General features: G+C 38.8%; 1 protein-coding gene across 2 annotated transcripts in view; it reads left to right on the top strand.

The window, feature by feature from the left end:
* Window positions 1–15,752, top strand: part of akap6 (A kinase (PRKA) anchor protein 6) — a gene marked incomplete at its 5' end in the record, with an annotated part of 161,965 nt that overhangs the window by 87,119 nt on the left and 59,094 nt on the right. For both annotated transcript variants that reach the window (XM_079833639.1, XM_079833638.1), the window contains one exon: window positions 2,475–2,595. In XM_079833639.1, the coding sequence (XP_079689765.1) occupies window positions 2,475–2,595 (121 nt within the window). The remainder of the gene's footprint in view (window positions 1–2,474; window positions 2,596–15,752) is intronic.

The raw sequence follows: 15,752 nt of genomic DNA, 5'->3' as shown, positions 1-15,752 counted from the left end.
AGAAACAATGCTCAGGTAGGCCGTGGCATTTAAACGTTGCCCAATTGGCACTAGGGGCCTAAAGTGTGCCAAGAAAACATCCCCCACACCATTACACCACCACCACCAGCCTGCACAGTGGTAACAAGGCATGATGGATCCATGTTCTCATTCTGTTTACGCCAAATTCTGACTCTACCATCTGAATGTCTCAACAGAAATCGAGACTCATCAGACCAGGCAACATTTTTCCAGTCTTCAACTGTCCAATTTTGGTGAGCTTGTGCAAATTGTAGGCTCTTTTTCCTATTTGTAGTGGAGATGAGTGGTACCCGGTGGGGTCTTCTGCTGTTGTAGCCCACCCGCCTCAAGGTTGTGCGTGTTGTGGCTTCCTCGTTCGGTTGGTTATTTGAGTCAAAGTTGCTCTTCTATCAGCTTGAATCAGTTGGCCCATTCTCCTCTGACCTCTAGCATCAACAAGGCATTTTCGCCCACAGGACTGCCGCATACTGGATGTTTTTCCCTTTTCACACCATTCTTTGTAAACCCTAGAAATGGTTGTACGTGAAAATCCCAGTAACTGAGCAGATTGTGAAATACTCAGACCAGCCCGTCTGGCACCAACAACCATGCCACGCTCAAAATTGGTTAAATCCCCTTTCTTACCCATTCTGACATACAGTTGGAGTTCAGGAGATTGTCTTGACCAGGACCACACCCCTAAATGCATTGAAGCAAGTGCCATGTGATTGGTTGATTAGATAATTGCATTAACGAGAAATTGAATTGGTGTTCCTAATAATCCTTTAGGTGAGTTTGTGTGTGTATATATATATATATATATGGAATATATTGTATTATATATTGTATTATATATACAGAATTTGTATTATATTTATTATATTATGTAAATGATAGTATTATGTATTATATGTCAAACTCATGTATTATATTTAATACTACATAATATAATAAAAATAGGTGAATAAGGCAAATGTATTATTCTATGATTTAATAAACAATTTACAAATACAGTATGTATGAAAGAAATTACAATACTTGATAATAATGGGAAAGGTTAAAGTTACATTTCAAGATTGATTTCACTAATGAGAATGTGGCAGGAAAATATGCATTATCATGAAACTAATGTTACCAAGCTTCATTTTTTTTACATAACATATTTTTTTTCTTTTGATTATGGGGTGACCCGTTTTTGTGAGATTCACCCCAGTGCAGGTTTCAATCTTCAAAGGAGTTCCTGTTTTAGAGGATGCACAATTGTTCTGCTCACAAACCAAAGCGAACAGGAGAAAATGATGCTGACAGAACAATATCCCATGATGCACGTTTGCTAAATGGATCTTGCATTTTTTCTCCTACTTGTTTTTCGTTATTCGTTGTTAATGTTGTTTGGATGCCCCGAGAGCTTGTTTTACAAGCATTTAGATTTATGTTAGTGAGAAAAAAAAAAGACTACGGAAAACAATACGGTATGCAAGAATACAGAAAGATGCTGTTTAACTCACAAACAGCATATTGAGTTTTAATATCAGTCGAAGAACGCAGCGCCTGAGGGAGTCTTCACACTTCCGCCGCACACGTCTGACTGTTTCTAATTTGCTGTCTTTGCCGTTTTGTTCTGATCAATGTCTTGCGTACAAACACGGCTCAAATTTTCACATGCTCCCCAATGTCTTTTTGTTTAATCAGCGCCTGCTTGGAGATGCTAATTTGCAGCGCTATCCTTGTTGAAATTTCATACGTGCTAGCATTTGATAGCGCTTTCCTGTTTCTTTTGTGTCTGCTCTGAATTGAAATAAAACGGAAATGTTGATTTTTCTCTTGCTCCCTTGTTTGATCGTTATTTGTGTAATCTCATTCATAGTTTTTCTTCTTCAGGGACAACAGGGCCGCTTGTAAAAGCGAGAGGGGGAAAATGGTGCTAGTTTGACATAACTGTCAAAGCGCTCAAAAGCTGTGCAAATTCCAAACAATTTTCCGACTAATGTTTCTAAACATGCGGGCCTCCTGCTGAGGCGCAAATCTAAGCAAAGCTCAGACGCTAATATGTTTGTTTGTGCACGTGTGGTGATGTTCTGTAATGAGTGTGCGGCTGTAGTGTAAACGTATGCACATACAATCATCCTAGTGCTGTTAAAAAAATATTTCATGCGCTTCACCATTGAGCTGACGGCAGCGTTGAGCAAGAGGGAGGTGAAGTCATGTTTAATTAAGACGCTGTGCCTCACGATCCGTCACTCAGAGCGCAGGTTAAAGATCCCTCGTGCTCCCCGACTCCTTTCACACTTCACATACCCACGACGCACTGCGCCTCGGTGCACCGCCCGCTAACGGGCTAGTGTAATTACCTCTGCTTGTCAAATATTCACCCAGTAAAATATGTCCGTACACCGTCTCTCCAGACCTCACCTGAGCTGGTGAAGCTGTGAACTTCTTTCTGCCTCTCTCATATTTCTTCTTTTCATATCCAGCCTATCAGAGTTTGAGGCAGAGTACCAGGAGCTCTGGGATTGGCTGATGGACATGGAATCCATAATGACGGACAGCCATGACCTGATGATGTCAGAGGAACAGCAGCATCACCTGTATAAGGTAAGCAGGTCTTTTGCATTTAAATTGCCAACTACAATCGACTGAATGACTTGATATAAATAGAATGTGCTATACGCTACTTGAAGCTGCTCTCGAAAAGGTATCAAATTAAGGAATTGCTCATTTCATTATTTACTGGAATGTTATTCCAGACCCATATGACTGTCTTTCTTCCATGGAGCACAAAGGAAGATAGTTTGCAGAATGTCTTGAGTGCTCTAGGTCTGTCGAGCTTGACAAACAGCACATTAAAAATATCATAAAAGTACTTTTAGCAGAAGTCTTCTGACTGCTCCGTGTCAGAAACAGAACAAATCAAGTATGAAGTACCCATGTTTTTTTTGGAGCCTCATTGCAAAATATGTCAAAAAACTGTGTGTTCAACAGAAGAAAGAAAGTCATATTGAAATGGGACAACGTGAGGGTGAGTAAATTACGACAGAAGTTTCATTTTTGGGAAAATGGCAAGTGGGAAGAGGCGTCTCAGTGGTTAAACATTTGGGGCCAGATTTACTAAACAGGGTAAATTAGTGTGAGAGCACAATCCCATAAAAGTGCAGATGGGAGTAGAAAGTTCTGTGCGTGATCTACTGACAACGAGCAAATTAAAGAACACAGACCCAGCCAAATCATTTCCATAATGACCAACGCAATCTACCAAGAGCAGCGCAAATTAGCTTATGGTTTATTGCATGCTTTTTTGGGGCGGTAAATAATGGTGCAAATACCAGTAAACTGACTAGCGCAAACCTTTGTAAATGTTGTGTCTGAAAGGGAAACTTCTACAAATGCATATGCAAAAATAACCCTGTATACGTCTTTTAACGCTATTTTTTTCACTGCGTGTCTTTAGTCAATACTGACAGTAGGGTTTGGAGGAGGGTTTGCGCTAGCACACACTGTTAGTAAATCTGGCCTTTTGGTGTGTTAACCCAAAGGTTGTAGATTTGAACCCTTGAGGTGGCATTTCATGAGCTTTTGGGCAAGACTTTTACACCGTGTCCAAGCATATCTAGCTGTAAAAATGACAAAAAGTACCTTAAAAATAACTTGAATTTCATTTAGGCTTGCATTCAGTTCAGTGGTCTCATCAAGACCTGATGCTTCAGGATTGACATTGATAAATTGCAATATTGTTGTACTCTATAGTCTGGATTTAGCACCGATTGGACTACTTATGATACTTTTATGTTTTTCCCCTTCTTTTTTTGGACCACAACTGCATTGCCCATTGTAAAATCATGTCCAGCTAAAAAAAAATATTTGTGTTTAACAGAAGAAAGTAATTCATACAGGTTTGATAAGTAAAAGGTCATTTTTGGGTGATATCCCTGAGGTGGCTCGGTGGTTAAAGATCCAGGCTGGTAATCAAAGGTTGTTCACTACCGGTCAAAAGTTTGGAATAATTACGATTTTTTATGTTTTTGATAATACAGTTATATTGTGAAATACTATTATGATTTAAAGGAACTTTTCTATTTGAATATATTTTAAAATGTCATTTATTCCTGTGATGGCAAAGCTGAATTTTCAGCATCATTACTCCAGTCTTCAGTCACATGATCAGAATGATCATCATTCTAATATGCTTATTTGGTGCTCAAACATTTATTTTTATTATCAATGTTGAAAACAGTTTTTGCTGCTTGATATTTTTTTATTTTGTAAATATTCCCAAGATCCCATGTACTAGCAGTTGAGGCATGTCCGTCATTTTTAGAGGCTTAATTATTCCATCATTAAAACACATCAGACCAAAAATAGTCCTCTGCGTGTCAAAATTGATCTGATTGGCTGAGATTGCTCACGTTTCTTGCCGTCCAGTCTGGACAGACAAATTGCTTCTTCGTGAAAAACTGGTGTTAACCCGCAGTTTGCTCCAGGGAGTCTGTCCCTGTAGCTAAATGTACTGTTAGTCACTTTGAATAAGAAATTGTCTGCTAAATCATGTATAATTTTAAATTTTTCTTTCTTATCTTGAACTCTGCGCATATAATGCAAAATGTTAAATTATAGGTTTATCAGTAATATTTCAAATGAGCCTTGACTTTTGATTCTCTTAAACCAATTTAGCAAAACCACGGCTGAATATTACAATACTGCGAGTCGGCGATTAGATTGTCTTCCATTTCAATCTCTGTCGTCATGTCACACGTTCTACAGCCAGACTCACTTTGTCATTTTAACACATTTCAGTAAAAGTTCATTTCGGAGGAACGAGAGAGGGAAAGAGAAAGAGTGCAGAGCAGAGATAGTACCTCACTCTGTTTACAGTCCATGAATTTTTATTAGTCCCAGATAAAGTGGCCTGTATTGTGTTAGGTCAATATGTTTGTTCATGATTAAAACAAACTGATTTTGCTCCTCCGTATTGATTGCATGCCCACCCGCCCTAATAAATATGTACTGGGCCTCCATGTTCGTTATCAGCTTTTTTGTGGGGTTCTCCTGTGACGCGTTATCGGGCCTCTATGTGGGATTGATCGGGAGAGGGGTACACGTGTAGACCGAGCCAGGGCCAGGACGGCGTGCTGTTTGCCCATGCTGGGGGATTTTATCGTAAGGGGGAGAAAAAAAGAGAGGGAGGCAGAAAGCCAGATTCGCCGGGAGGCTGGGACCGTAAATCAGCCTCATTTAGGCTTTCTTTACCGGACTGATTCCGACACTTGTCATCCTCCGATTGCTCCGAGCATATGGCATATTTCAAAAGAGCAGATTGTGAATCATAAAGAAATGAAATTAATAACACCCCACCCCCCACCCCAGCCTTGGACTGGAAACAACCCCTAATGACGAGAGAAATAACGGCATGCCGGCGGCCCCTCTTCCTGTTCCTCCTCTCCCCCCTCTCTCCTCTCCAAACCTGCAGAGGTCATGTTCAAGGTCAGAACTAATCTTCCCGCTCATCGGGCGCACTGACCCCGCCATTTGTCATATCTTACAGTAAGAAGAAACTAAAGAAAAATCTGCCTGTTTTCTGCTTTTCCTTAGTCTTGGAGTATGTTCAGCATACTAGCACACTATTTTTGCTGTATACCTGTATCTGTATACGTGAAAAATGTATCCACACATCCATCCACACCCCTTTATCCAAGAAAACATCAAAACATTTAGCCGTCTGAAGTCACTAATGTAATATTTTACTAATGTATATATAATGTGATAGCATCTAAACTCTTATATTAATTATAATGTATAGTATATATGTAATTGTGTGTATATAAAATGCGACATTAAGAGTTAAGTCAAGACAAGAGTTGACATAATGCTAATATGGTATATAAATATTTACTCGGATTGAAGTATTTACACTTTTTACTGTTTAATGTCTATAAATATAATTATTATCATTGTATACACTTTATGAAAAAAATCAATAGAAAAATCAATAATGTCCTGGCAGAAAATTACCATTACATTTTCTTTTAAGTTAACGGACATTTCCTTCAACCTAAATGGGATAGTTCACCCAAAAATGAAAATTACCCCATGATTTACTCACCCTCAAGCCATCCTAGGTGTAGCCCGGCCCTATTTGTTTGAACCATGGGAGGCATCAAAGCTTTCTCTACTCCTACATCCTACGTCATACATTTTCAACTTGTCAACTTGCTTAGGCCGTCTATCAGAAGCTAGTTATTTAAGTTTATAAAGTTTTAAATATGTATTTTTTTTGGGGTGTACAGGTACAGGGCTTCCGGTTCGGTGCACGTTACAACATTACAACTTATCGAAACGGGTCGGGTAATCGCTCAATCAGTGTTTCAACCGCGAAAAGACGTCAATAAAACAGCTTGTAAACAATGTCACGTAGCATCACATTTACCTCAGGCATGTTGCAAATCAGCTGTTAGTTCACTAGAGAGATGAACTCTTTCACTAAATATATGCACTATATTAGCCTATATATTCATTATATTCTACTTAACCTGTTAGTGATGTCTTGACTATTTAATGTATGTTTAAATAAACCTGTCATGAAAATGACAGCCACTCATTTTCAATGATTGATTATATTTCAACAACAAATTGGAGTAAAAACATAATTTTATAATTAGATTTAGAAGTTAGGCTAATGCAAAAACTGTCTAATGTGAAGCATACAATGTTGTTTGAGTGTTGATTATTATATCTAAAAATACAGAATTTAGGCTAATTTGGGCTCTGTTGTTACATTATAGTAATGTGCAAGTAAGGGCTGTACCGAACCCGTACCGAACGGTGACTTCAAAACTGAGCTACATACCGAACCGTTACACCCCTAATATTTTTCGTACAAAAACCCACCGCTTTGCTTTAGAAGGATTTTATTAATTGCTTGAAGCTGTGTGGATTACTTTTATGATGGATGGATGCACATTTTTGGACTTCAAAATCGGGACCGCCATTCACTACCATTATAAAGCTTGGAAGAGCAATGGCAATTTTTAATATAACTCTGATTGTGTACACCTAGATGGCTTGAAGATGTGTAAATAATGGGATAATTTTTATCTTTGGGTGAACTATCCCTTTAAATAACATTGCAATGCAATGCGTACTTCAAACTATAGGTCAAATCCTTCGTATTAACACGATTCATTGAACCCTATACGATCCAGTGTGCAGTAATCAATACAACAGTATTCATGTCCGTACATAACCTTCGAAATGCAACTCAACGGACCATTTCTCTCAGAGGTCACTGACTTCGTAGTTTGATTAAAAATAGCTTCAATTGTTGTCTGTCCCTTTCATAAAACAACCATTGATGTGTTTTTAGCACTTTCAACCAATTAACCTGTAGTTTGCTCTTCTTTTGTTTGCTCCATGTCAGACATCAATCAGACGTTAGCTTGTTATCCGCTCCTGCGCTGGAAGCGTCAGTGTGTGTGTGTGTGTGTGTGTGTGTATATTGTTCTGTGTACCTTTAGCGCACACTGACGTGCTGAATAGATCTTAGTCTAATCTAACATGCTCTAATGCGCTTGCTGATCAAAGCTCGGCTCAGCCAAACCTTCCATGTTCTCTTGTGCACGCTGCCCTGCAGATGTATTCCTTTCTCACTGGTTTGTTCATTCAAGCTGTACCTTTGAGTGCTGAGGATTATGAGGCATTGTTATCTGTCTTTATGCATGTGAAATCATCTCTCTTTTCCCAGATGTAGCCTTAAAAGGTTTTTCGGTCCCACTTTATATTAGGTGGCCTTAACTACTATGTACTTACATCAAAATACTTAAAGTACTTATCAAAAGTGCTTATTGTGTTCATATTGTATTGCAAAACACTTTTTCTGATATTGAGGAAGTTAGGGACAGGTGTGGTAGTATGGGTCAGTTTAAAGGTAGGGCTAGGTGTAAGGGAAGTGTCAACAGTGTAATTATAAATGGAACTACAGATGTAATTACATTCAGGTAATTTTTCAAATGTAAGTACAATGTAAAACCATGTATGTACACAATAAGTGCATAGAATCAAATTATTAATTTAAATGTTAGTACATAGTAGTTACAGCCACCTAATATAAAGTGAGTCTGTTTTTTTTTTAGATATATATGTTATTATTTATGTTTGAATTTTGTATTATTTATATATGTATTATGTATTATATAATATTAAATGTTTTATGTGTAATATTTATTTATTTAATGTTTTTTGCGTATAAAAGCCAATTTGGCATATGTGAAATTATTTGAATGCAAATGAACCAATGTAATTTCTTATTCCTTTCTATTTTTTATTCCATTATGACCTGAACATGTTGTTGACATGTTTTGTGAGATTCACCCAAGCACAGGTGGATTGCTGTTGTTGGGAAGGTCAGGAATTCTCCTCGATTTATGTTCTTCCTTTGTGATAAAGTGCAGGGATGTTTGTCGACGTGTTGCTCTGTGTCAGGAGTGTGAAGGCAGCAGAGCAGGCGTCTGTGTGTGCGTGTGCGTGTGTGTGTTGGTGAAGCGACAGAGGCTGTGTGTGAGTGTGACACATTGCTGCTTTATAGAGCCGGAGCAGGTGGTATTTAATGGGAATCACAACATCACAGCGCCTTCTCCTGTGCGTGCGTGTGTATGTGTGTGTGTGTGTGTGTGTGTCTCCCTTGTCACTTCTCTCTCACTTTCCCGCTTTCTCCTTTGTCTCTCTCTCTCTCTTTAATTTTCTCTCTCACACACTCCAGAATTCTGTTCCAAAACCTAGTGAGCTGCTTTCCTGTATACTGTCTACATAGTCAAGCCTTCCAAGGCATGATTGACATCAATGCTTCATGCTTTTGTTTCAGGACTTTCAAGATTTTATATTAGACCCAAGTGGCCATCAAACACAGTACTGAAACAAAAATATCCTTAAAATAAAAATTTTTTTTTGTACTTTTATAGTAGAATAGTTTGAATTTGCTTTTATTTTTATAGTTTCAGTTGTCATTTTAACGTTAGTGTTTTAGACATTTTATGTGCTTTTGTCATTTTTATAATTTCTTTTGTATATCATTTATATTTATTATATTTTTATTTTTAGCAACATTAGTACTTCAACTTATTCCAGTTAGTTGCTAAGGGTATCTTATTTATTTTTTTAATCTAATATTTGCATTTTGTTGTATTTTATTTCAGCTTCATTTCAATAAAATGAAAAATATTTTTAGTTTGAACAATAATGAAATACTAAAATGTATTAATATTACCATTGTAAAAATGGAAAAAGTTTGTATGTTAATGATGTGATACTCTAATTATAAAAAAATACAACAAATAAGTTTATTATGCTTTTTGTAATAGCCTTCACATTGGGAATGTACCTATGGTGCCCTATAATGCTGTCTAGGTAGGCTGCTCAATAGATTTTGAAACACAGCTGAGCTCCCACACAAATACACAAAAGAAATAACCATTTCCTCCAGTAGTTATGACTATTTCCAAAGACCCCCACATTGACGGTATGTGCTGAATATGGTGCCGATACTGTTGGGCGCACCTGCATGCGCCATTACCCACAGACATACACATCCAGCATTTTCACACAGCACTATACACACACGCAGTAGCCTCAGTAAGTATGTGCTAATGTAGGTAATCACTAATGGACATTTGCAAAATTTGATTGCATTGTGCTTGTTTATCTTGTACTGTTCCATTTCAGCTGCTGTGGTCTGCTTTCTGCCGTTGGCCAGTATGGTTTCTATAGGGTAAATAAATCCCCCTCCTCTGATAGCGACTCCATCTGAAAAGCTTTTGAATGCGTGTTTCAAAACACTGTTGCACTGTGCGTGAATTTACACTAGTGTTCAAAGGTTTGGGCTCAATTAAAGATATGTCATGTTACAAAGTATCCACAAAGATATAGCAAATCAGCATATTCGAATGATTTCTGGAGGATCATGTGACACTGCAGACTGGAGTAATGATGCTGAAAATTCCAGGACAGGAATAAATGACATTTTAAAATATATTCAATTAGATAATAGTTCTTTCAAATTGTAATATTTCACAATTTTTGATCCAATAAATGAAGTAAAAAAATGCATGCAACAGTTTGCGCTGCTTTAGCAGGCCGAAAAGTGCCTGTTCATTGTGAGAAAGAATCCGATGGTGTGTGAGAAGTGAAAGCTTGATGGTATATTTGAGCAGGAGATGAGAGGTGTCATTGATGTTTAGTTATCAGTGTATTGATAACTGTGAGATGGCTGACCCAGCACACGCTTCACTAGCTCACAGTGATCTCCTCTCACCCGCCTCACACCTTCATCCAATATCCATCGCTCTCAGATCCAGCCAGAGAGAGAGCACAGCCTTTATCACCAACCGTATGTGTGTGTGTGTGTGTGTGTGTGTGTTGGTGCCAGGGACTCAATACAAAGGGCCTAGTGTTAAGGCGCTCTCTCTTCTTCTCTCTCTTCCTCTCTCTCTCTTTCACACTCTACAACCTTTCCTTTGTCTCTTTATTTCTCCTTTTTCCCTTCCTTCCTTTCTTTTATTTCTTACTACTTACTATTTTGCCTTCCTTATTTCCCTTCCTCTTATTCTTTCTTCGTCCTATTTTTCCTTCCTTCCTTCCTTCCTTCCTTCCTTCCTTCCTTCCTTCCTTCCTTCCTTCCTCCCTCCCTATTTTTTCTTTGCTATTTACCCTTCCTTCCTTCCTTTCTTTCTTCCTTCCCTCCCTCCTTCCTTCCTTCCTTCCTTCCTTCCTTCCTTCCTTCCTTCCTTCCTTCCTTCCTTCCTTCCTTCCTTCCTTCCTTCCTTCCTTCCTTCCTTCCTTTCTTCCTTCCTTCCTTCCTTCCTTCCTTCCTTTCTTCCTTCCTTCCTTCCTTCCTTCCTTCCTTCCTCTTATCCTTTGTTCTGTCTTTTCTCTCTTCTTTCTTCCCTTCAATCCTTCCTTTGTTTTCATTTCTCATTTTCCTGGGTTGCTTCATCTATTTTTTCCTTCATTCTTTGCACATATTTTCTTTTTTCATTCAATGTTTCCTTCCTTCCTTCCTTCCTTCCTTCCTTCCTTCCTTCCTTCCTTCCTTCCTTCCTTCCTTCCTTCCTTCCTTCCTTCCTTCCTTCCTTCCTTCCTTCCTTCCTTCCTTCCTTCCTTCCTTCCTTCCTTCCTTTCTTCCTCCCTTCCTTCCTTCCTTACTTTATTACTTCCTTCCTTCCTCTTTTCTTTTTCACTGTTTTCATTTCCTTGCTCTTTTTTCTTCCGTCATCTTATTTTTACCTTCCTGTTCTTGCTTCGTTTGTTTGATCTTTCTTTCTTTCTTTCTTTCTTTCTTTCTTTCTTTCTTTCTCGCCCATGTGTGCGTGTCTATGCGCCAGATGGCTGCTCGTGATGCGAACGAGCATTAAAAAAGCGAGAGACATTCCACAGGGGAGAGACGCAACAAGCCTGCTAGTTGTTGGATGCAGACTCTGAGATCAAGCTCTGCCCCTGGTCAAAGAGCTGTTGGGAGATCAGTGGTGGCTGTCACATCCCAGAGTCCGCCTGACCGCCCCTCCCTCACTGACAATCAACATTAGGCTAGAATAAAGCCTGTCGCTCCCTCCTCTCTATCTATTACAGCGACTCATTCTGACCAGATTTATGCGCAACATGACGACTCGATGCGTAGCCGCACGACGCCTGTGAAAAGGGAAATGCGGTTTGTCAGGAGAGACAGCCATACAGTCCTCTCACCACATGAATAATTGAAAGGAGGGATAGAGGAGAAGCAAGAGACACCTGGAGAAAGAAAGAAGGAGAAACGGAGAGATGACAGGAGGTGTAGGAACAGCTGAAGAGACACATCAGAGAGACAGCGAGTGAGGGGGATATAGACAGGGACAGACAGGGAAAGAGAGAGGAGGACAGACACCACACAAGCTCTCTGAAGGATCCAGTTTCTCCAGCATGACTTTACCAGGGTTGAGTAATAAATGATGTGCTGGTCCTGCAGCTCTCACCCTTTACAAGGTCTCAGGTTTCTCAACCCCTCAGATATAGGCTGTACCATATATGCTTGTGCTTTTTTTCTGATATCTAAAAGCTAATGGTTAGTGTCACGGCCTCTTTTATGAGTAGCCAGTGATCTATTATTCTTTAAAAGTCTTGGCTGAAATTTTACTGAAACTCTTGCTCAAGCTGGCTTCCCCATGTTTAAACCTGGAGGGCAGCAGAGGGGTTGTGCAGCATATAATCATCATCCGTCACTTTGACGATCTGGTTGAAAATGTTCCATTATGCTGTATTTGTATCCTTCTATAAATATTGTAATGCCTGTTATCTTTTTAACATGACATTGATATCACAAGAACTTTTTGACACTACCGCGTTGCGGTCTAGTCACCCAATTTAATGAACAATATTCCATGCATTACTATTCCACTGGACTAGGCTTGGAATTTCACATTTTTCGCCCCAGACTCACATCAATGTCGTTGTCTGTTTTCCTTGGGAAGATTTATCCCCCCCCCCCCCCCCCCATTTTTGTCTTTTTAATTCCTGTTGCTATAGTTTACTGCTGAAATGTTTCTATTATGTTTAAATATTCATATTTTAATGTGCCTTTAATTATTTCATTTTCACTACCGTTCAAAAGTTTCAGTAAGATTGTTAAACTATTTCTGAAAGAAGGCTCTTATGCTAACCAAGGCTGCATATAAAACAGTAAAAACAGTAATACTGTGAAATATTATAATTTATACTACAGGGCCGTTGAATGCTTGAATCTAATTGGCTGATGAACGTTCTGAGGTGTGCAATTATTTTCTGGGAAACGCACAGCGAACGTAGTTCCAGGCAGCTCTCTTGACCGCATTACAGTTTCATATCACTTCGCCAAATGATTTCAGTTATTTCAAATTTCTTTACAGCCTACAACAGCAAATAACCAAAACCCACAACGACACTGACCAATCAAATAAATATAGTAAACAATAAGATAAAAAGGACAAATTATTTCCATGTTTTATTTCCACAAAATGACGCTTAATTATGTAAGAAACGCACATTACTCTCGTTGTCCCGCTCTCTCAGCTCTCCCATTCAAACGCGCACACAAACAATGCGGACACACTCGCACAGAAACGTGATGTCAGCGCTTCTCTGACGATTTTATCAGTAAAATAGTTTAGCAACTTAAAAGCAACATGACATTTCTCACTAGCGAGGTAACGTTAATAAAGGCGCTGTTCTTACAGTTCCGCATTAGTTGACGCTGTTGAAAGAGATGCAGTCTCTCTCTCTCTCTCTCTCTCTCTCTCTCTCTCTCTCTCTCTCTCTCTCTCTCTCTCTCTCTCTCTCTCTCTCTCTCTCTCTCTCTCTAATAACTCTCTGCATTAATAACTGCATTAGACTGCTATCAGTGGCTCAAGCCTCCACAACTAGCTTTAAAATGACGTTTCGGAACTAGCAAAAGAGCTGTTGGATGAGACGCGGAAGAAATAGTCCTACTCACAATAGCGATTGTGGTAACCGTAGTAGAAGCGGAATAATTGACTCCGGGCCGTTGAATTATTAGAAAAAGAAAATTATTATGCACACCCGAGGTGTAACGGCCACTCTGCTTCGCGTCGGGTGTGCATTATTTTTCTAATAATTCAATGGCCCGTCGTCAATTCTTCCTTACTTAAAATTCCTATTTTCAGCATCATTACTCCAGTCTTCAGTGTCACATGATCCTTCAGAAATCATTCTAATATGCGGATTTGCTGCTAAAGAAACATTTATTATTATTATTAATTTTGAAAACAGTTGTCCTGCTTAATATTTTTGTGGAAACCTTGATACTTTTTTTCAGGATTCATTGATGAATAGACAATTCAGAAGAAAAGCATTTATGTAATATTTTAAAATATTTTTTGTAATTTTTTGTCAGTTGATTCAAACTTGCTGAATAAAACTATTAATTTGTTTAAAACAAATTAACTATCCTGATTTTTTTAAATTATACTTTCTTTTTTATCTGTCTTTTTTTTTTTTTTAGGTTAATTCAACCTCAGTGAGGTCAATGTTTCCAAACATCGTAGCGTAACCAATCACAATGTGCCGAATTTAAATATGTAGAAATGTGCAGTGCTTGAAACAAAGTGCCGGTACTCACCTGAGAGGGCAGGGCTTTGTATGCTTTTGTTTGTCTGCCTCAGTTGGAACGGCACAGTTTTGGTTTGAACATTGGGGGGTTGAAGTGTGAAGTCGAATGAGCAGTTTGGATCGCCAAATTTCAGCAGTTTGGCGGTTTGACACGCGTTCCGAATCATGATTCGACTCACTGATTCATAACGCTTCGAAGCTTTATGAGGCCGTGTTTTGAAATCGTCATCACTATATAAGTCGTTATTTAGGGTTTTTTTGCGCACAAAAACTATTCTCGCCGATTCATAAAGTTATTTTTTTTATTCTTGAGAGTGTAAAGTGCCATTGTGCCAATGGAGGCCTTTCAGAGCCATCAGATTTCAACTAAAATATCTTAATTTCTGTTCCGAAGATGAACGGAGGTCTTACGGGTGTCGAACGACATGAGGGTAAGTAATTAATGACAGAATTTTCATTTTTGGGTGAACTAACCCTTTAATAGATTATCTATTATAAATTCTACAACTAGTCAAAATTTACCACAATAAATACAATAGAATGTGGTCATCATGAATTTAAAAAGCTTGCAGGATGATGTTTTCATCAGTCACTTTAGTGGCTGTTTTAGATTCATGTTCAAATGGGTTGCACATTTAATCATCAGCATCGCATATGAGGGCAAGTCTTAACAGTTTTGGATTGCGATGGTAAATGCGCCTACGGTGCAAAATTAAACAATTGGGCTTCAGTCACAGTCATTTTGCGCAGACAATTGATCCGTTCTGTTCGTACAGCTTATAAAATCTCTGAACGCGTGATGTATACAATTGATTAATAGTCTGCCTCTATGTTTCGGTGTGGGCGCTCAAAGTACCGGCCACATGTGAGAAGCATACCAGCCCATTTTGAGCACTGGAAATTTGAATGAGATTGGATAAATATGGTGGATCGGAAGGTTTTTAGTAAATTAGGTGCAGTAAGTGATTCCTGAGAAACACTGTTGATATTTGAAATCGACACCCAAACAAACATTCACCTTCATTGCTCTGCCTTCAAAATAACTAACACGCTATGCAACACAGGCAACCAACAGCTGGCACATCAGACAGCTCGCGCAAGTATAGATGAATCAGCTGTGATACAACAGCATATCTTGGTTCTGTGAAACAGCAACAAAAACACATATTACTCACATATCGAGCAGTAAAAAATAAATCTTGGCATCCGTTTTTTGGCCTTCCCACTCTCTAACGTCTCTCCAGCGCTGGAAAGCTTTTCCAATGTTAACACATGTCCTAGCTCTTGCCTTATATTCCTCTGACCTTTTCCTCTTTGGTAATATCTCCATCTCTTTCTACTGTCTTTCTACAAATGTCCCGCTTGCTCAATTCTTCCTCCTCCCCCATCATGAGCCGATACGCCCCCTATTGCTGGTGGGCTACAAGGATGTTTTGGTGCTCGATTTATTGGTCCGATCAGTCCACTTTGTTTTTTTTCCTATATACAGGTCTGTGTACAAACAGACATCTACCAAATATTCACAAAATAGTTTATATATATATATATACATATATATAGACTCATCAGTGAAGTTGTGATGAGGGTGAATAGATTTTTCATTTTGTGTGAACTGTCTCTTTAACTCAGGTCAG

This window comes from Gobio gobio (assembly GCF_949357685.1).
Source record: "Gobio gobio genome assembly, chromosome: 13".
Lineage (NCBI taxonomy): Eukaryota > Metazoa > Chordata > Actinopteri > Cypriniformes > Gobionidae > Gobio > Gobio gobio.
Note: the sequence above shows the minus strand (reverse complement) of the source record. Positions and strands in the feature narration are given on the sequence as shown.